The sequence below is a fragment of the Squalius cephalus genome (assembly GCF_949319135.1).
Source record: "Squalius cephalus genome assembly, chromosome: 18".
In the NCBI taxonomy this organism is placed as follows: domain Eukaryota; kingdom Metazoa; phylum Chordata; class Actinopteri; order Cypriniformes; family Leuciscidae; genus Squalius; species Squalius cephalus.
The window spans coordinates 32,801,301-32,824,946 of NC_137139.1; the positions used below are offsets into that span (position 1 = coordinate 32,801,301).

Below are 23,646 nucleotides of genomic sequence, written 5' to 3' on the forward strand. Positions count from 1 at the left end.
GAAAAATTACAACAAATAGATCTAACTACAGCCATCTTAAGTATAAGGCCAGCAGTCTCAGACTGGCAGTCAGAGGCGGAGCTTATAGGCTCAATGAGGTTAGAGTTAGTGGTGGAGGAACTTCCTGTCAGAAACTGCTGACTCATATGCCAGTTTATGGCACGTATGGCTGCTTTGACTGCTTGACAGTGGTTCATAGTACAGATTTTTAGTTATAATAATTTTTAACCATGTAACATACAATTTTGCACAAACTAATTTACTCACTGAACATTACTTGTATTATGAAAGTTGCTCTCTTCAGCAATGCAGATGATATATTGTCGTCATTACTTATCTTTTCAGTCATGGCATCCTCCAGTGGTCTAGCACTAAATGAGGAGCTCCAGTGCTCCATCTGTCTGGAAGTGTTTACTGATCCAGTCACCACTCCATGTGGACACAACTTCTGCAGAACCTGCCTGAGCAAGTGCTGGACGAACACACAGACCTGCTTCTGTCCACTCTGTGAAGAAAAATTCAGCAGAAGACCTGATCTCAAGATTAATACAACACTCAGAGAGGTTGTGCAACACTTTAAGGAGAAGCTCAATCCAGGAGAATCTGAGGTGTTCTGTGACTTCTGTGATGAAAGAAAGCAGAAAGCAGTGAAGACCTGCCTGACGTGTCAAAGCTCTTACTGTGACTCTCATCTGGAGCCTCATAGCAGAGTCCCACGTCTAAAGAAACACAAACTCATCAATGCTGTGGAAAATCTGGAGGATTATATATGCCAGAAACACGAGAGACCTCTGGAGCTGTTCTGCAGAGATGACCAGACGTGTGTTTGTCTGTCCTGCACTGAAGGAGAACACAGGACTCACAGCACTGTTCCTATAGAGGAGGAGAGTCGAGAGAAGAAGGTAAAGAGTCACAAACAAAACACTTAAACCTTTATAAGCTTTATAAACTTATAAGGATGACACATTGGCTGGTGTTACAAAATGAAATTCCCTGAAGCACACTGTAAAAAAAATATATGATCAATCAGTGCATTATGGGTATTCTCTAGCCATTGAGCGTACAACGGTTGTACACTCATTATTGCGGTGCATTGTGGGATTGAATGAGTGCACTCAATAACGTCCACTATCGTTTCGGACAGCACTACGAATGGCTATCCCATCAAATATTACCCTATTTAAGGGTAAAGGGGGCGATTTCGGACACAGTCACTGAGCACCGCAAACAAACAGCAGCCGTCTTTTACAGTTCCTCTTTACCCAAAACAATTAGCTATGCTGCGTTCACGCCATGGTGTGTCACAAACTACTCAGAGACTTGGGTTGAAGATCCAAATGCAGCTTTATTGGGACAATCCTGAATCGTAATCCATATAACAGGCATAGGGTCAAAACCATAGAGCAAACAATCCAAATGATAGTCCAAAAACACAGGCAAATAAGTATATCGAGGACAATGGGCAGAAGAACAAGACCAAGACAAGAGAAGATAAACCAGGATACAGGCACTCAGAATAGCAGTGTAACACAAAACAAGACTATGCAATGTATACATATATATACTGTATATGCTATGTATACACTCGACCAGTCACGGATATAACCAGTCTCGGCACCTAAGAGTGTTGTGGCAAATTCTTTTTGGTTCAGGTCTCAAAGTAGTTATTAAGTTATAGCAAATTCGAAGTCCTTAGTTCAGGTCACAAAGAAGTTTCTCAGAGTCGAGGTTCCAGGTCAGAAGAATTAACTTTATTGACAAGCAACAAAGTGAGAAGCCAGCTGGCCATCTGGACATCTGAGGTTACAATGGCCAGTGTTCATGTCTTATACTTTTTCTTATCGCTAGGTGCCCAATGGGCACCCTCATATCTATCTCTTCTTCTTTGTCACCCTTGTGGCCTTGCCACCATTAGATACATCTCTCCCTAAACCTTCTTCTATTGGTGGAACATCTCGAAAAACATGTTTTTCTGCCACTGCATCCCAGCACCTGTATTTACAGACTTTTTGGGTACTTTTCCATTCCTTATCCTTGTGACCTATTTTCTGCTGGGCATTTCAGCATTCAGACTATCACATGAGACAAGGGAAATTCTTCAACAAGAGTCATGCCAGCCACAAGATCTCTCACTGTTTTCATCTACCAGATTGATACACGAGAGCAAACAGACAGTGCAATCCTGCTCTTATTTACCTTTTTCCCATCTTTTCTTATATTTTATTCGCTTGTTTTGCTCGTAATTGAGCGCGTCTCTCATGGCTCTAACTAAGCGTCGCGCCAGCCACTATAGAGATCGCTAAGACATGTGACCAACTGGGCGGCAACGTCATCAGAACGCATAGAATTATGGGTATGTTTGGCCCATTTCCATGGGCTGGCATAGTAGGCTAGTGTTCTGGCATGAAAATAATGGAGCTGGAGATTGTAAAAGTGGGGCAGAGAACTGTCGTCCACACTCCTCACTCTCTCTCATCTATCTGCATGCAGTCAGAATTCAACAAACCAACGTGTGTGTGTGCGTGCGTGCGTGCGTGTGAGAGAGAGGCGCGGGCGCGATCGAACAGTGGAAACATAAAAATGTACTCCGTCATTTTGCTCATACAGGACATCATTCAAACTGCAAAGTGTTTACTTATATTTGTGTACACTCGCAATAAAACACAACATTGTGCTTTTGTCAAACTATAAACTCTTGTCAAAATGTAACCTACAACTGTCACCCAACCAAACCAAAATCTCTCTCTCTCTCTAACGATAAAAGGATATTCCGTTCTTAAGCTTTATGCCATTTCTATCGTGAGAACGACTATTGCAGTTTATAACACAGCAGGTAGACGGCATTTTGAACACATACGTTCTTCCCTCCATGCAATGACGTCTGGTGCTGCGTTCCAGTCCAAAATTGTCATGCCCTTCACTCGCTAACTTCCCTCCGTCTCGTTCATTCGGATGTACGTCAATGCTTACGTTGCACGAGTGCCCACTACTGGCGGAAACTGCAATGTGCTGAACTGGAACGTCCTAAGCCCTTGATCACTTCGAATCAGCTAAAGAGTTGATTTATTATTTAAAAAATTCCTTTAAGAATTTGTTTAATGCAGCATCCAAATGTTTATAGGTGTGTTTGGGTTGTTTTAAATTAAAAAATATATAATTAATATATCATAGAGTTGTCTGTTGTGGTGGTGATTAGACGAGATATGTGGTGATGTCACACGTACTGCATTGTGGGACATATAGGTGCCTGAAGTGTACATTTGAAGTAGACTCGCTCCCTCGGTCAAAATCGAGGGAACGAGGGTCTGTCCATATAAACTTCCCTCATTCACTTCAAAATGGCGGCGGGGATTCCCCCGAGGGGAAGTGCTTAGAGAAGTTCGCAAGTGCGTGTCTAAAAGTGGACTGGAACGCAGCCTGGCGCCTTATGTTTGTGCCGCGGATTCCCAAAATGCTTTGCGTTCACCACTGGGAATACGTCATGATGACGACACATTAGCAAGCCCTATAGCGTCGCACCTGCCACAAGATCTCTCACTGTTTTCATCTACCAGACACTCCGATTGATGCACGAGAGCACACAGACAGTGCAATCCTGCTGCTGTTATTTACCTATTTGTCATCTTCTTATATTTTATGAGCGCGTCTCGTGGCTCTTCCTAAGCGCCGCGCCAGCCACAAGCGTCGCACCTGCCACAAGATCTCTCACTGTTTTTATCTACCAGATACTCCGACACGAGAGCACACAGACAGTCCAATCCTGCTCTTATTTACCTTTTTGTCATCTTATATAGTTTATTCGCCCTTTTTGTCCATAATGGAGCGCACGTCACCTATCAGCGTCGCGCCAGCCACAACTTAGCGTCGCGCCTGCCTCAAGATCTCTCTCTGTTTAAGTCTACCAGACACTCCGATTGATGCACATGTGCAAACAGACATTAAAATACTGATCTTATTTGCCATTTTATTTGCTCTTTTTATTAATAATTGAGCGTGCTTGTTGGCTCCTATAAGCGTCGCGCCAGCCTCAAGATCTCCCACTGTTACTGCCTGATACTCCGATTGACATGCTGAAGCGAAAAGAAGACGAAGAGTTTTCACTAGATCGAATTGTTTGTTGTATAGGCTATTTTATTTCATTTTATTTTCTGAATATTGCAGAATATCAACATTTAAGGATGAGGTCTTTGAATTTGCATCAGTGAGAACTGCAAAACAAACAAAAACACTTGATCAGACAAAGAACAAAATTTTATTTTAATAATTAAAATAAATAGAAATTAGTGCATGCATGGGTTTTTTCCAATCGGTGATGTTAAAAAATCAACACCGGTATGGCAAATCCAACACAAATGGACTCATATGCCTATAGTGAATTTAGAGTGTGAAATTGACAGCATTTTATTGATTAATCTAAAATATTAAAATAAAAGAGAGGACACGGCAATATTTTGCACAAGCCAGTTGTTATTTTGACAGTTTTTCACACAAACATCTAATGCGAAAGGTGGGAGCTAGGACATTAATTACTTGGTTGATACAACCGTAATTTCTACATAGACCTTTATCAGAATATCGATCACAAGTAGCCTAATAATTGTGATCTACACTAAAAACAATAATTTGCACAAAAAAAAGTAAATAAAATAAAATAAATTCAAATAGATAGGCCTGAGCTATAAAACTAACTGATGTAGTGAGGAATCTTCGTATGCTTTTCCCTTCATAAAAGTAAAGTATCAGGCAGTAAAAGACAGATTTTGACAGATTTTGAGTGACGCTAAGTTGTGGCTGGCGCGACGTTTTTTAATGAACAAAAAGAGGAATAAATATAAGATAAGATTGCAAATGAGCAGTATTTTGCTGTGTGTTTATACATGTGCATTAAGAGTGTCTAGTACGTGAGAGATCTTGAGGCAGGCGCGACACTAAAGTGATGTGACGCGCGCTCCATTATGGACAAAAAGAGCGAATAAAATATAAGATAAGTTGGAACAGTATTTTACTGTCTGTTTGCACACATGCATCAATCATAGTGTCTGGTAGATTTAAACAGTGAGAGATCTTGAGGCAGGCGCGACGCTATAGGTGACGTGACGCGCGCTCCATTATGGACAAAAAGAGGGAATAAAATATAAGATAAGATGACAAATAGATAAAGAACAGGATTGCACTGTCTGTTTGCACATGTGCATCAATCGGAGTGTCTGGTACATGTAAACAGCGAGAGATCTTGAGGCAGGCGCAACGCTAAGTTGTGGCTGGCGCGACGCTGATAGATGACGTGACGCGCGCTCCATTATGGACAAAAATACCAAATACAATATAAGATAAAATGACAAATAGATAAATAAGAACAGGATTGCACTGTCTGTTTGCACATGTGCATAAATCGGAGTGTCTCTGGTACATAAACAGTGAGAGGTCTTGAGGCAGGCGAGACGCTTGGAGCTGACATGCGCGCTCCATTATGAACAAAAAGAGCAAATACAATGTAAGACAAGATGGCATATAAGAGCAGGATTGCACTGTCTGTTTGCACATGTGCATCAAATTGAGATCTGGTAGATTTAAAAAGTGAGAGATCTTGAGGCAGGCGCGACAGGATTAAACGCCGGATTAAACGGCAGAAAAAATATAAAGTAAGGTGGCAAATGGGTAGGCTAAATAAAAGTAGAAGTAAACGCGGGATGCATGTCTAACTGTCTATTTGATCATATGCATCAGTCGGAGTGCCTGTTATAGCTGTAAGGCAGGTGAAAACCGTTTAGTTAATGTTGAATATTGGGTGAATATTGACCTATTGTGCTGTGCGTACCGTTCTGGCTCCCGCTGGCTACAGGGGATCCGCGCTGTGCATTTTGTTTAAAAAACACCTTATATATTGTGTAAGGTCCCGAGGCAGGCGCATATCCATGACGGGTCCCGAGGTAGGCGCATATATCCGTGACTGGTCCCGAGGCAGGCGCATTTAACGGTGACCGTTAAATGACACCGACCTGTCACCGTTAAATGCGCCTGCCCCTAGCAGTGACGGCTTGAGTGACAGGTCGAGTGGCAGCTCCCCCTGCCACGCAGAGATTTTACCCCCTCTTGAAATTTCCTACCCTATCTTTAAACTGCCAATAGTCTTTTTTAATTATAAATCTGCTATAAAGCTGATTTTTCAACATTTTAAGAATGTTATCCTCAAAGACATTTCCAGCCACTTTTAATAAGATATTTTTTTCAGAGGATCTGTTTTTCTCTGTATGTAGAATCATCTGGCAAAAAGACAAACTGATGTGCAGCAGATGATCCAGAACAGAATAAAGAAGATTAAAGAGATCCAGCATTCAGTAGATCTGAGAAAGGTGAGTGGAAGTTAAAACATTGTAAAATTTATAATGCATTATAATATTTCAATCTGCTTAATAAAGGTTCTTAATTAAACAGATAAAACTTAATAGACAGATCTTCTATTTGATCTGATTTATCAGAGAAACACAGAGGAAGAGAGATCCACCAGTGCTGAGATCTTCACTGATCTGATCCGCTCCATTGAGAGATGTCAGTCTGATCTGCTTAAGATGATGGAGGAACAGCAGAAAGCAGCAGAGAAACAGGCTGAAGATCTCATTAAAGAGCTGCATCAGGAAATCACTGAGCTGAAGAGGAGAAACACTGAGCTGGAGCAGCTCTCACACACTGACGATCATCTCCATCTCATACAGGTCTGTCAACATCTGTCCCATCAAGTCATCATGTACAATAATTCAGGACAAACCCTCTGTTCACAAACATGATTAGCTGCTTGAACATTTTATTTGTAACAGTCTGTTAGAAATTGTACAAAAGGTAATAAAGTCAAATTTGAAAAATGAGTTAAATGTGTGTGAAAGGTAGCTACTGTGTAAAACATAGGGTTCGTACAAGATGCTTAAAGTGCTTGAAGTACTTGAATTTGACTTTTTGAAATTTAAGTCCTGGAAAACCCTTGAAAACAGCCATATTTTTGAAGAGGTACTTAAAGTGCTTGAATTATAAAAATTAGGGATGCACCGATACTGAGCTCATGTACTCGTAAAAATGATCCGATACCAACAACCAAATAGGCCTACCAGGCAGTGTGTGTACAGTGTGTGTGTCCAGACAAAAGAAAAACTCATGACAGAGAGTATAATGGGGATAAAAAAGAAGGTTGTCTATGAAGTAAATGTATCTTATTAGTGGAATATTAAATGCAATATAGTAACACATACACTGATCTATATAATGACTGTATAGCTCAAGACGTTCTAAACTGCCAGAAGGCAGTGAAGCCACCGGAAGTGTTCGAGTGGCCATCTTACGATTCCCTACCAGCAGAGGGCTCCAACGCCCATTATACAGAGATTGGTAGCTCCGACGCCACTTTTAAGATGGCACGCTGTGCAGCATACAAGTGTAAAACGACGTTCACAAAAGGATGTAGAAAAACTGCCCACAGGTTGTAATTCAAGCCCTATAAGTAGTAATTTATATGCAAAATTGTCGCTATGCCCGTGTTGTTTTCTCCGAGGCAAGAGTAATTCTGCTGCTGCTTCAAAAAACAACGATAAAACAGTCAACAGTAGCCTATAAGAAACCTCAGAGCAGCAATAATCACAATTAAGTGTCCAATAGCGACACCATTTGACAGCTTCAAAAGAGCTTCGTGCAGAGTCCGTTTACCGTTACCTTAACCCATACAATTTGTATTATGCATTTCCTGAACATACTTGCTAATCAAACACTTTATATGAACAAACTACTAATCTATAAAACACAATCGGTCTTCCGACCTTTTACTATTGTGTTGATTTGATGTTGATATGAGTGAGGGAGAGAGAGCAATACAGGGCTTGTGTTGTTTGAAGGCGGTGAGAGTGCACGCGCGCAGGGCTGGGGCTCTCTCTCTCTCTCTCTCTCTCTCTCTCTCTCTCTCTCTCTCTCTCTCTCTGCTTGTTCTTATGCGCCCTGTCCACTGATCTAAATAATTTGTTGTTACGACGACTTATTTGTTCCCTCGTTTTATTAAATCGTGGACACGTTGAACTAATTCCCTCCCTCATTTTGATTTAACGAATTACAACGTGGCCACAATATAGTAAAACGAGGGAACAAATTAGTATAACGTGCTGAGGTATTATTAATTCGTGGCCATGAAACAATATTCACCTGAATATTAACCAATTCACAAAAAGGTTTTTAGCATTCACTATTTAATTAATAGTATCAAACTGTTTTTCTTACCTGTGAAGATAGCTCTTCAGTGAGGGCCGACTAGTGTTCTCGTAGGCTACAGCTTTTTATTCCTTTTGCAAAGAAATTGGCATTTTTTAATAAGCAGGAAAAATTTCCGACTTTAAACAAATACCCATTTAAATGCTTAGGATGTTTGCGTTGTGAGAATGTTCAGGGAGACTTTAGATTTAAAAACTGTGTCTCGTTAGGCAATGTTTTTCAGTCAAATCATAAAATTTCCTATTGATTCAATAGAACGGGTGAGCTCACCATAGACAGTATATAAACTGGACACAGCGACCCCACTGGATTCAACGGAGACAAGTGAAGTCAATTAGAAGCACTCACTTCCTGATGGCCGAGCGACTGTGCAGACTCACACTGAGCTTGACGACGTAGATGTGACGTGAGCAACCCGTCTGTCTTCTAGTAGCTGTGCCAAGAGAAATCTGAATCATTCCCTTCCGAAACTTGCAGAGACGGAGATCGTGAGTAGGAGGTGTCCATGAGCTAGGAGCAGGAGAAACTTTTGCTAAGTATTCTGATTAATCATTTTGTCATTTTGCCTCCACGTCCCCCCAATTGCCGGCGAGCTTCTCCTCCTGTCCATACGGTAATCTCTCTACTGTGCGACAGAGAGTCGCGTGGTTATGACGCAATCGTTAGCCTATTTTTACAAAAATTGCTTCTACGGGGCCATAACATAAGATACAAGGTAATGGAGCATTTAATACATTTTCGTGTTTCTTTAGAAATAAATAATGGACAAATGGAGTATTTAAACGCATTTTGTTTAAAAAACACCTTCAAAAATTACAAATGCAGTGAAAATTCAGGGATCGGTTACAGTATCGGTCAGGGCTGTAGTACTCGAGTCCGGTCTTGGACTCGAATCCGGACTCGAGACCGTTTTTCTATGATCTCGGACTCGCTGGTATTCGGACTTGTCTCGGTCTCAGCCACTGCCTGATCTTGCCAAATATGGCTTTTGGTCTCGACCGAGTCCAGGTGTCTTTATTATGTTCCCAGTAAGCACGCATATGTTGCCGCAACATAATAATATTGGAGGGAAAGTGAAACACTGGCCAACTAGCGAAAGGCATTTCAGCTTTTTTTCATGAGCCAGCTCGTTTGACTCAGCTCACTGAAAAGAGCCGGCTCTTTTGACTCACAAATGGCTCTTTACAAAATAAATGTTTAAATAAACTCGCTGAAAGTCCACCGCTAGTGCAACGTGAATATTCACATTTTTGATTGTCCATAACAACCCGAAAACTTGCCTGCTTGCCTTGCACATCTAATTAATGGGCAAAGTTTTCCGACTTTTTTTCTTACCTTACCTTTTTTTTTTTACGTGGATGTTATTGAGCTTGTAGAAGTTTAGCTCTTGCGTTCTTCTGAACATCTCATTGAATGACATCTGAACATTGCCCGATGTAATTTCTGAGTCATATCACTCCATAATCTGCCTCTCTTTTAAATGCCTATTCCACGAGTGGTAGGCTCCAATGACTGGCTTTTTTAAGATATAGGCTTGCTAATATCGAAACAAAATAACCCAGGCAGTCTCATCTACGAGACGTTTAGGCCTCCTCCAATAGTACTGACAGCTGGGCTCATAGCTTGCAGGTTTGCTTAGTGGCAAACTTTTTTCATTTGATTGGTTTCAAAATATTAGAGGACGCCATGCCTCTGGTTGAATGAACCCTCACGGCCAAAGGTGAAGGCAAGCTGCGCACTTGATAGGCCATAGAGATAGCCTGAACGACCCAGTTACTGATGGTCTGTTTGGATGCGGGAAGCCCCTTCTTGGGCAACCCGAAGCACACCAGCAACTGGTCTGACTTCCATCATGAAGAAGACCTCTGGAAATAAATCTTGAGCTCTGACAGGGCAGAGTAAATGAAGTCTTTCTTCATCCGCCGTCACGTGAGGCGGAGGATGAAAAACCTGCAGAACTGTAAGCCTTGCCACATTTTCTAAAAGAGTTTGCAGATTTTCTCTCAGATCTATTGGTCAACGTCGATAAAGCATTAATTGTTGGAGATTTTAACATACACGTAGATAATTAAAATGATGCGTTAGGGGCTGCGTTTACAGATTTATTAAACTCCTTTGGGGTCAAGCAAAACGTCACTGGTCCCACTCATCATCTTAATTATACACTCGATTTAATTATATCATATGGAACCGATCCAACCGATATAGATATCATTCCACAAAGTGATGATGTTACTGACCATTACATGGTAACTTGCATATTACGTACTGCTGCAATATGTCATGCTGCGCTGCGTTTTCGACCAGGCAGAACAATCCTTCCATCCACCATAGATAATTTCTCAAATTGCTTATCTCATCTGTCTCAGCTGCTGCCTGAACCCAAACAAACAGATGAACTAGAAGAACTAACTAGCACTATGAGCACCATTCTCTCCAGAACATTGGATATTGTTGCACCCATTAAATTAAAAAAGGTCAAAATTAAAGCACCATGGTACAACAATACTACGCATGTTCTAAAGAGAGAAACCCGTAATTTAGAGTGTAAATGGAAACAAACTAATTTAGAGGTCTTTAGAATCGCATGGAAAGACAGTATGTCACGTTATAAAAAGGCCCTAAAAGCGGCCAGGGCTGAGCACCTCCGCAAACTAATAGAAAACAACCAAAACAATCCAAGGTCTTTATTTAACACCGTGGCTAGACTAACAAATAAACAAGCGTCACCTGAACAAAATATCCCGTTACAGTTTAGTAGTAATGATTTCATGAACTTCGTCACTGAGAAAATAGAAAGCATCAGAACCACAATTGTAAACGTTCAATCTTCAATCGCGCCTTATAATTCAGCCTCAATTATCACCCCGCAAGAACAATTACAGTGCTTTACAACTATAGAACAAAAAGAGTTAAATAAACTTATCACTTCATCTAAAACAACAACATGTTTATTAGATCCTATACCAACTAAACTACTGAAAGAAGTGTTACCTATAGTGGAAGAGCCTCTCCTCAACATTATTAACTCATCTTTATCTTTAGGTCATGTTCCAAGAACATTTAAACTGGCAGTTATAAAACCACTCATTAAGAAACCACAATTAGATCATAATAACCTAGCAAATTATAGACCCATTTCAAATCTTCCATTTATGTCTAAAATATTAGAAAAAGTTGTGTCCGCTCAACTGGGCTCTTTCTTGCAAGAAAATGACATCTATGAAAAGTTTCAGTCAGGATTCAGACCGCACCATAGCACTGAAACTGCGCTCGTTAAAATCACAAATGATTTACTTTTAGCTTCTGACCAAGGCTGTATCTCAATATTAGTTTTACTTGATCTTAGTGCTGCGTTAGATACTATAGATCACACAATACTCTTAGATCGACTACAAAATTATACTGGTGTTCAAGGACAAGCATTAAGCTGGTTCAGATCATACTTATCTGACCGCTACCATTTTGTCTATTTAAATGGAGAAAAATCAATCATAACTCCAGTAAACTATGGAGTGCCGCAAGGATCTATGTTAGGCCCTCTATTATTCTCAATATATATGCTGCCACTTGGACATATTATAAGGAAACATGGAATTAGTTTCCATTGTTATGCTGATGACACTCAAATATATATTTCATCACGGCCGGATGAAAACGCTAAATTATCCAAATTGACAGAGTGTGTTAAAGATATAAAAGACTGGATGACGCGTAATTTTCTTTTATTAAATCCAGACAAGACAGAGGTACTACTTATCGGTTCAAAAAAACGCCACAATCGGCACATCACAACTTTAACATAGTAGGATGTCCTGTTACTTTATCCTCTACAGTAAAAGACCTGGGTGTTATACTAGATTTCAACCTGTCTTTTGAAAATCATATTTCATATGTTACAAAAACAGCCTTTTTCCACCTTAGAAACATTGCTAAGCTACGTAATATGCTATCAGTTTCTGATGCAGAAAAGTTAGTTCATGCATTCATGACCTCGAACTAGATTACTGTAATGATTTATTAGCTGGTTGTCCTGCATCCTCAATAAACAAGCTACAGTTAGTCCGAAATGCAGCCGCTAGAGTTCTTACTAGATCAAGAAAATATGATCATATAACACCGATTTTAACATCACTACATTGGTTACCTATAAAGTCCCGTATTAACTACAAGGTATTGCTACTGACTTATAAAGCCCTAAACGGCTTAGCTCCAGTCTATTTAACGGATCTTCTATCGCCCTTTAATCCATCGCGCTCTTTAAGATCACTAAATTCGAGGCTTTTGGTCATACCTAGAATATCCAGGTCCACCAAAGGAGGGAGAGCATTTTCACATTTAGCTCCAAAACTCTGGAATAGCCTTCCTGATACTGTTCGTTGCTCAGACTCGCTCTCCCAGTTTAAATCTAGATTAAAGACGCATCTCTTCAGCCAGGCATTCATATAATATTTTTAATCTTACAGTTAAATCTGGTCTCTAGTTCATAAACGCCAGAGGAGAACTGGCCCCCGACTGAGCCTGGGTTCTCCCAAGGTTTTTTTTTTTTTTCTCCATTAGGTCACCTGATGGAGTTTCAGGTGACCATTAGGTCACTTGATGGAGTTTTTCGGTTCCTTGCCACTGTTGCCTTTGGCTTGCTCAGTTGGGGATATTTTGGGGATATTTAATTTTTATCAATCAATAAATTCCACTAGAAACAAACCTTGTTGTATTATTTTAATTTAATACTGTGAAGCTGCTTTGATACAATCTGTATTGTGAAAAGCGCTATACAAATATACTTGACTTCACTTGACTTGACATTAAATGGCACTTAGGCACATTGCCCGGCCTGGGATGCAAGATAGCCTTAATGTCGCCTGGAGAAAACTCCAGGCACCCATGAGATATAAAGCACCTGAAGATCTCCTACTCTCCTTAGAGAAGTAAAGGCTAATAAAAAAGCTACCTTGAGGGAAGGTTCTTGGCCTCAGCCGACTCCAGAGGTTCAAAGAGGGCCTCGACCAGCCCTTCGAGAATCACTGCCAGGTCCCATGTGGGAACTCCGGTACGAGCCGCAGGTCTCATCCTCCGAGCCCCACGGAGGAAACGTACGACCAGCTGATGTCTCCCCAGAGGCCTATCACCCAGAGGAGAGTGGAAAGCCGCAATGTCAGCCACGTACACCTTGAGTGTAGACGGGGTAAGACGAGCCAAGAGGGGATCTTGGAGGAGCTCCAGCACTGAAGCCAACCGGGCAGTTAACTGGGTCCACCTCACGCTCTCTACACCAAGTGGAAACACATTCCACTTTAGGCCGTACAATCTCCTCATGGAAGGAGCTCTGGAACTGAGTATGGTTTAAACCACTCCAGCCAATAGGCCAACCTCTAGGTACTGAGCCCCCTCAGGGGCCAGGCCCAAAGTTTCCATAGGTCTGGTCGAGGGTGAATATTGAGCCCCCGGCCTGTGGAAGCAGGTCCCTCCTCAGAGGGATCTGCCAAGGCTGGCCTGCCAGGAGTGCTGTGATGAAAACCAAACCCGGGCCGGCCAGTACGGGGCAACTAGAAGTAAGCTGATCCCGTCTCGATGGACCCTCTCCACAACTCCCGGGAGCAGAGCAATCGGGGGAAAAAGCGTACAGGCGTAGCCTCGGCCACGTCTGTCCCATGGCATCCAAACCCAATAGGGCTGGATGGGTGAGAGAAAACCACAGTGGACAGTGGGACGTCCCTCGTGACGCAAACGATCCACTTCCACTGGGCCAAACCTCTCCCATATCGGTTTCTTTCTCAGGTGAGAAAAGCTTACATATTAATGAGCTCCCGCATAAGGCTTTTTCACACAAAACACGTCGTAAAATTTTTAAATCAATATATTGTCTTATCTGAATGAGCAGTCAGGGTGATTTTCACATAGTTTTGGAGCAAATATTCTAGGCTACGTCATACAATTTTCAAAAGTCTTGTGAAGAAATAATCAGTATGGGTTTCATGACCTTATTTCAGTGAGAATTTTTTTTTGTATTTTCACAAACCACGCATAAATGTTATTATCTCAAAACTACAAACTTTTATATACTTGCTGCTGATATATTATTGTAGCAGAGTTTGTGCTGAATACAGTGTAATCAGACTTTAGCCATGAAAATGTCACAAGTAACAGAAATAAGCACAAATGTCAGAGCATGTCAGAACACCTCCAGGGCCCAGAAAACAGCTCAGACCCCAGAGGGTTAACCCCCCTTAGCTAAATTATCTTCCATACCCAAAGAGTTAAAGGTTCTTAACCATTTATCTTACTGTGTGTGTCTTGCTTACGCCAGGTGCACAAACATACATGTATCCTGTTCACATTCCGCAATATAGACATGTGACACATTATGTTGCAATATATGTTGAAGATCAATGGAAATCAAATTTTTCCATTACACTGGCTTCGTGTATCATTCGAGATTTGTTCTCGATCCCCTGAAGCAGCTCTCTGGCAGGGTTTGGTCGAAACGATTCTCGATGTGCGGACGCGAGTGCTGCCTGGCCGCAAGCCTGTGGGGCAGACAGAGCAGCGTGCATTCGTTGGAAACCGATGTGTCCCGAAGCGCACTTTACGGCGGGATACAAACATCGATTTCCTGAGGGCTCCCCAGAGGGGAGGCTCTTTCGGTTTCGTTCTCAACACCCTGAAGCGGAGGACCAGCAGGAAATAATCGAAAACAGTTTCCGATGTGCGGACGCGAGCGCTGCCTGGCCGCAAGCCTATGGGGCAGATAAAGCAGCGTGCATTCGCTGGAAACCGATGTGTCCCGAAGCGCATTTTACGGCGGGAACCAGACATCTATTTTCTCAGGGCTCCCCAGAGGGGAGGCTCTTTCGGTTTCGTTCTCGACACCCTGAAGCGGAGGACCGGCAGGGAATAATCAAAAACAGTTTCCGCTAGGCGAACACTGCCTGGCCGCAAGCTTTTTGGGCGGGCACTACAGCGTGCATTTCCTGAGGGCTCCATGGAGGAGCAATTCTCGCTTGTCCCTCCATGGGGGGGACAGCCATTTTCATACCCTGAAATTTTTGATACCCTGAAGCGGAGGACCGGCAGGGAAAAATCAAAAACGATTTTCGACGTTTGCTGCTCATCATTTTAATTCCTCAGAATTAAATGTTTGGCTGAATTAAAATATCTAACTTCTCAAAGTCAGATAATATTCCATCATTTTAATTCCATAGAATTAAATGCAGCCATAATCACCAGACAATACTGTTTTAATATTTATTTATACGGTCTCGTAATCTACACGCTGCCTCGGCAAACGCGAGATTCGAGCCGTCACAATATATTTGGCTTTCATCCCTCGAGAAGAAAGTCAACAGGTGCGAGGTTGAAACATCCGACAGCGCACGGATTTCTTGCACGCGCGCCGAGATATTTCTCAATGAACACTGCCAGCACCCTCAGGAGCTGACTGTGAATGCCTCGCACCCAAACAGTATTAGTTCACAGATCGCGTGTGTCCCTATTATTGCAGACTCGTAATCTACGCGCTGCCTCGGCAAACGCGAGATTCGAGTCGTTCACAATATATTTGGCTTTCATCTCTCGAGAAAAAAGTCAACGGGCGCGAGGCTGAAACACCCGAAAACGCACGGCTGTGTGCGTCGAGATATTTCTCAATGAACACAGACAGCACCCTCAGGAGCTGACTGTGCATGCCTCGCACCCACACAGAATCTTTATTGCAGAGTAGACTCGTAATCTACGTGCTGCCTCGGCAAACACGAGATCCGAGCCACTATAGATTCTGTATTGCAATGCAGACCTTTAATCCACGCGCTGCCTTTTATAAATTATATGTAATTTATAAAAAATAATAAAGATATTGTTTGATAAGTGCTGATTGAAGTCCTCCATCCATCCATCCATCCATCCATCCATCTTCTACCGCTTATCCGGGACCGGGTCGCGGGGGCAGCAGTCTAAACAGGGATGCCCAGACTTCCCTCTCCCTAGACACTTCCTCCAGCTCTTCCGGGGGGACACCGAGGCGTTCCCAGGCCAGCCGGGAGACATAGTCTCTCCAGCGTGTCCTAGGTCTTCCCCGGGGTCTCCTCCCGGTGGGACATGCCCGGAACACCTTCCCGGGAAGGCGTCCAGGAGGCATCCGGAAAAGATGCCCGAGCCACCTCAACTGACCCCTCTCGATGTGGAGGAGCAGCGGCTCTACTCTGAGCTCCTCCCGAGTGACCGAGCTTCTCACCCTATCTCTAAGGGATCGCCCAGCCACCCTGCGGAGAAAGCTCATTTCGGCCGCTTGTATCCGGGATCTTGTCCTTTCGGTCATGACCCACAGCTCATGACCATAGGTGAGAGTAGGAACGTAGATTGACCGGTAAATCGAGAGCTTCGCCTTGCGGCTCAGCTCCTTCTTCACCACGACAGACCGGTACAGGGACCGCATTACTGCAGAAGCTGCACCGATCCGCCTGTCAATCTCCCGTTCCATCCTTCCCTCACTCGTGAACAAGACCCCAAGATACTTGAACTCCTCCACTTGAGGCAGGAGCTCTCCACCAACCTGAAGCGGGCAAACCACCCTTTTCCGACTGAGAACCATGGCCTCGGATTTGGAGGTGCTGATTCTCATCCCAGCCGCTTCACACTCGGCTGCAAACCGTCCCAGTGCATGCTGGAGGTCCTGGTTTGATGAGGCCAGCACGACAACATCATACGCAAAGAGCAGAGATGAAATCGTGTGGTCCCCAAACCTGACCCCCTCCGGCCCCTGGCTGCGCCTAGAAATTCTGTCCATAAAAATTATGAACAGAACCGGCGACAAAGGGCAGCCCTGCCGGAGTCCAACATGCACCGGGAACAAGTCTGACTTACTGCCGGCAATGCGAACCAAGCTCCTGCTCCGGTCGTACAGGGACCAGATAGCCCTTAGCAAAGGACCCCGAACCCCATACTCCCAGAGCACCCTCCACAAGATGCCACGAGGGACACAGTCGAATGCCTTCTCCAAATCCACAAAACACATGTGGATTGGTTGGGCAAACTCCCATGAGCCCTCCAGCACCCTGTAGAGGGTATAGAGCTGGTCCAGTGTTCCACGACCGGGACGAAAACCACACTGTTCCTCCTGAATCCGAGGTTCTACTATCGGCCGGATTCTCCTCTCCAGTACCCTGACATAGACTTTCCCAGGGAGGCTGAGAAGTGTGATCCCCCTATAGTTGGAGCACACCCTCCGGTCCCCCTTCTTGAAAAGAGGGACCACCACCCCGGTCTGCCAGTCCAAAGGCACTGTCCCCAACTGCCACGCGATGCTGCAGAGGCGTGTCAGCCAAGACAGCCCCACAACATCCAGAGACTTGAGGTACTCAGGGCGGATCTCATCCACCCCCGGTGCCTTGCCACCGAGGAGTTTCTTGACTACCTCGGTGACTTCAGCTTGGGTGATGGACGAGTCCGCCTCTGAGCCCTCAGCCTCTGCTTCCTCAATGGAAGACGTGACGGCGGGATTGAGGAGATCCTCGAAGTATTCCTTCCACCGTCCGGTGATATCCCCAGTCGAGGTCAACAGCTGCCCACCTCCACTGTAAACAGCGTTGGTAGGGCACTGCTTCCCCCTCCTGAGGCGCCGGACGGTTTGCTAGAATCTCTTCGAGGCCGACCGATAGTCCTTCTCCATGGCCTCACCGAACTCCTCCCAGGCCAGAGTTTTTGCCTCCACAACCACCCGGGCTGCAGTCCGCTTGGCCCATTGGTACCCATCAGCTGCCTCAGGAGTCCCACAAGCCAGCCAAGCCCGATAGGACTCCTTCTTCAGCTTGACGGCATCCCTTACTTCCGGTGTCCACCACCGGGATCGGGGATTGCCGCCTCGACAGGCACCGGAGACCTTACAGCCGCAGCTCCGAGTGGCCGCGTTGACAATGGAGGTGGAGAACATGGTCCACTCGGACTCAATATCTCCAGACTCCCTCGGGATCTGGTCGAAGCTCTGCCGGAGGTGGGAGTTGAAGATCTCTCTGACAGGAGATTCGGCCAAACGTTCCCAACAGACCCTCACAGTACGTTTGGGTCTGCCAAGTCTGTCCAGCTTCCTCCCCTGCCATCGGATCCAACTCACCACCAGGTGGTGATCAGTTGACAGCTCCGCCCCTCTCTTCACCCGAGTGTCCAAGACATACGGTCGGAGGTCGGATGAAACGACCACAAAGTCGATCATTGACCTCCAGCCTAGGGTGTCCTGGTGCCATGTGCACTGATGGACACCCTTATGCTTGAACATGGTGTTCGTTATGGACAAGCTGTAACTAGCACAGAAGTCCAATAACAGAACACCGCTCGGGTTCAGATCAGGGGGGCCGTTCCTCCCAATCACGCCCCTCCAGGTGTCACTGTCGCTGCCCACGTGGGCATTGAAGTCCCCCAGTAGAACGATGGAGTCCCCAGTCGGAGCACTTTCCAGCACCCCTCCCAGAGACTCCAAGAAGGCCGGGTACTCTGCACTGCCATTCGGCCCGTAGGCACAAACGACAGTGAGAGACCTATCCCCGACCCGAAGGCGCAGGGAAGCGACCCTCTCGTTCACCGGGGCGAACTCCAACACATGGCGGCTGAGCTGGGGGGCTATAAGCAAACCCACACCAGCCCGCCGCCTCTCACCATGGGCAACTCCAGAGTGGTGAAGAGTCCATCCTCTCTCGAGGAGTGTGGTTCCAGAGCCCAAGCCGTGCGTAGAGGTGATCCCAACTATCTCTAGTCGGAATCTCTGAACCTCACGCACAACCTCAGGCTCCTTCCCCGCCAGAGAGGTGACGTTCCATGTCCCTAGAGCTAGATTCCACGTCCAGGGATCGGGTTGTCTAGGCCCCCGCCTTCGACTGCCGCCCGATCCACTTAGCACCGGTCCCTCCTGCAGGTGGTGGCTCCACGGGAGGGTGGCCCCATGTCGCTCCTTCGGGCTGAGCCCGGCCGGACCCCATGGGGGGAGGCCCGACCACCAGGCGCTCGCATACGAGCCCCAACCCCGGGCCTGGCTCCAGGGTGGGGCCCCGGCTGCGCCATGCCGGGCGACGTCACGGTCCTCGAATTTATAGTCGTCATAAGGGTTTTTTAACCGCTCTTAGTCTGACCCGTCACCTAGGACCTGTTTGCCTTGGGAGACCCTACCAGGGGCATAAAGCCCCAGACAACATAGCTCCTAGGGTCATTCGGGTACTCAAACCCCTCCACCACGGTAAGGTGGCAGTTCAAGGAGGGGATTTCACTTTATAGAATCTGTACGAACCCAACTATAAACATAAAAATTAACATATTTAACAGTCTTCTCTCTCTCCTGCTGTAGATGAGCTCATCCCTGAACAGTGGTCCACACACCAAGAACTGGACTGAGATCAGGATTGACTCTGATGTGAATGTGAACTCTCTGAAAAGTGCTCTGACTGAACTGAAGAAAACTCAGGAGACAGTAAATGAAAAACTCAGTCAGACTGGTATGTGAATATCAAATACAGTAGATTTTTTTTCATTAACTAAGAAAATAATGTTTTGAAGGAATATTATGGGTTAAATCCAATTTAAATTCAGTTTGTAAAGGACCGCACTGTTTCAAAAATGTAATAAAACAACTAACCCTGTAAAGTTCTTTACGTGTAAACTCGTGTTAAAGAAGTTTTACTTTAACGACGGGAAGGATGTAACTATCTGTGTACATGTTTAATGGAAACCCAGTAATGGGCACAAAAAAATGTGTGGCTGAATTAAACAGGCAGAGTGAATACAAAAAAGTTTAAAATAGAAATGAATATTTATTCAAACTTGCAAAAACATAATAATCCTAACCCAAAAATATAACATTAATGGAAAAATAAAAAATCTTATTCAAAAACACACAAATTAGTTAATTTATCAAACTTCAGTTATCAAGCATAAATCTGAAAATGTTCACACATAAAAATGAAGGCCTAGTACTAGAGCACAAATGCAATGTCGAACACACATGATCTCATACACACACACACACACACACACACACACACACACACACACACACACAGTGTTCACTCTTCACTCCTTTTCATATCAGCTTATGCTGATTAATTTCTTGTTCTAAAGTTAATTATTTGTATACATTTGGATTATTGAAATAAATAATATGTGATTACAATCAAGTCTTGACTTTTAGTGGCAACTTTTGTGGCATTATTGCAAATGTATGTGGCATTGCAAAAACACAACAACAGACCTCAAACAACAACAGCAACAAAAAATCTCAACTTTGATAATAAAAAAAATATACTGGGTTAATGTATTTTAAACTTTTGTAAATATATATATTCACAAAATATACACCACAAAAGCTGTAATAAGAGCAGTTAGCCACCTCCAGAAAATGAATAGATCTCTATGGGCCTCTGCTGGATGTATATGGTCATTACACTTTTTTCTAAAACTATATTCACTGCATATTTTCTCTAACCAGCAGAAAGCAGAATTCTGCCTCTAACACCTAGATCAATAACAAGAAACGACTAGTACGACTAGTAATGACGAGTATTTAATTTTGAATTCATAAAAAAAAAATTCCCCAAAAACAAAGCATATATGTATAGATGAGAAGTAAACAAACATTTTAATAATACAAATTAAATAGGCCTGTAATTTTTTGTTTTTATACAATCATTATAAATGTTTGCCATATTGACCCCCAAACACCAAGACAGGAAACAGGAGACAAACACAGTATGAGGGTTAAATCCTCGTTACATTTGTCCCATAGACCTCCATTGTAAGTATATTTACTGCAAACACATTCTGCATTGTTTTACAAACAACACTTACATGCCACTGATGCTGCCAGTGGAGAGAAACTCACTGAAATTAGTCCTATGATTAATTCATCATTATATTTTCATCTGTGTCCACAGGGTTGAAGTTTGTGCAGAAGTTTGCAGGTACAGTGTGACTGACACCATTTTCTTAAATACACTCACAATACTGTGTTAATCTATATTATATACTGTTCAAGTTGATTGATAATGTCTGATCTCTCTCAGTGGATGTGACTCTGGATCCTGATACAGCGAATCCATATTTCATCCTGTCTGATGATGGAAAACAAGTCAGTGATGGAGACATTGAGCAGAACATCCCAGAAAACCCAAAGAGATTTGAAAACAGTTTTGTTCTGGCAAAGCAGGGATTCAGTTCAGGGAGATTTTACTATGAGGTGCAGGTGAAGGGAAATATTGGGTGGATTTTAGGAGTCGCCAGAGAATCCATTAACAGGAAGGAGGAGACTGACAGTTTCCCGAGACCTGAGGATGGATACTGGATTATGATGCAGATTATTGAGGATCAAAATGTAGTTCTTGATAATCCATCTGTTTTGTTCCCTCTGACACCTGAGAAGGTTGGTGTGTTTGTGGATTATGAGGAGGGTCTGGTCTCTTTTTATGACGTGGAGTCCAGATCTCATATCTACTCTTTCACTGGTCAGACTTTCACTGACAAACTCTATCCAATTTTCAGCCCATGTGATAATGATAAATGTAAAAACTCAAACCCACTGATCATCACTCCTGTCAGTTAAAAAACAAAAAAAACAAAAAAAACAGAAAAGATTGCTGTTTTTAGATTATGTAAATGAAAATGTGATAGACAAAATATGTACAAGTGCAAAAAAAAAAAAAAAAAAACTATTTGCAGGTCCTTAAATATTTGTGAGTTATGTTGTGTGAAAAAAATATGTTCACACGTTAGATTAAGGTTCAATTCTTACTATTAAGAATTTTTGCCTCAATAAACTCCTAATTACTGTTTATTAAGGCATTAATATGTGCTTTATATAATACACAGCCAATATCCCGGTAATAAGAAACTATAATAGTGAGAATTGGACCCTAAACTAAAGTTTTACCAAATAACAACGGTTACATTTGAATGGCCAATTTACCACAAGTCTATATTTTCTAATTAACAGAAAGATTTGTTTGCTTTTAACTTTAATTTTTACTTTGCTTTTTAAATCTACTATGACATATTACATAATATGATTTAATGTTATAAAGTGAAATTCTACATAATATACTGAATTTTCAAACTTTCCAGAGTTTCTACATGTTATTTTGTAAGGAAATTTCTAAAGCCTTTTTCTCTCTCCTCTCCAGCTGTGAACACTGAACTTGTGAAATATTGTGATTTTTGGTTGATATTGTAATAACTGCAGCATCTGAATAAAGACAAGTGTTCAAGTCTATAACTGATATTTATTGTAAACTAAACAGCTTGCTAATTATTATGCAAATACAGAGAAGCGTTAGGAAGGAAGTATAATGGAGAAGTTTTCCGAATGCCAGATATGATTTATTTTACAAGCTGCATTTCAAAAGGTGCAGTCTACATAATGTACAAAACAAAAAAAACATAAAAATAAATACACAATTGAGGCAACTTTATTAGTGATGTTCGAATGAGCCGGTTCAACCAACTGTCGAAGTTTGCAGAGGATTACCGAGGAGTCTGATGAGTGAGTGACTAGAATATACTATGCAAGCCTGAGGAACATACTGGAAATATGCTTATTACGGCTATTGTTATTAAATAACATTTTATTAAAACCTGCAAAAACCTTTCTGTTGAGAGATGTAAATACATTTTACTATATTCAGATTATATTTTGAGTTGTTAAGCAAAATCAAGGAGTTTAAAAGACTGGTTTATTCATTCTAGGCTATATATACTTTAGACATGTAGAACATATCTGAGTTAATGTATATCTGTAATGTGTGCTGTAGGTGCAAACATTTTAGGAATCTTATTCAAGATGTAAACTACTCAATATTGGTGGTCAGTCATATCCGACATAAAGGATCCGCGAATGAAACTGTGACCACAAATACCATTAACATTAACTGAGTGAATGAAAGGCAATAATGTGCAATATGCGTTCACACAAATAACTTTTTTTATGTTTTAATATGCATTGACACAAATTGATTTATTTGAATGTTTCATTGATATAACATGGCACTGAGTGCTGTTCTTCTCACCGGGAAGACCCCAGAAGACCCCCGATAAGTCAAGTCAAGTAACCTTTATTTATATAACGTTTCTTACAATACAGACTGTATCAAAGCAGCTTCACAGTGATAACATGAAAATAATACAACAAACTTTGTTTCTAGAAGAAAATTGCATCATCGTCCACCTTAAGACAGATCAATAATATTGTTGAATATTAAATGTCCCCAACTAAGCAAGCCAAAAGCCCAGTCAACAGTGGCAAGGAACCAAAACTCCATCAGTGACAGAATGGAGAAAAAAACCTTGGTAGAAACCCGGCTCAGTCGGGGCCAGTTCTCCTCTGGCCAGCGAGTGAACAGTGTAGGATTATGATTCAGGCAGCATTACAGATAAGAG

General features: G+C 42.8%; 1 protein-coding gene across 1 annotated transcript; it reads left to right on the forward strand.

Moving 5' to 3' along the window:
* Positions 1-347: 347 nt before the first annotated feature.
* On the forward strand, positions 348-21,904 carry LOC307146166 (E3 ubiquitin-protein ligase TRIM39-like; the record flags this gene model as incomplete). The annotated part of the gene is made up of 6 exons (XM_079850040.1): positions 348-902; positions 6,258-6,353; positions 6,480-6,713; positions 19,571-19,718; positions 21,153-21,179; positions 21,282-21,904. 6 exons carry the CDS (start codon positions 348-350, stop codon positions 21,815-21,817), a joined length of 1,596 nt encoding a protein of 531 aa, XP_079706166.1. The 3' UTR covers positions 21,818-21,904.
* Positions 21,905-23,646: the final 1,742 nt, after the last annotated feature.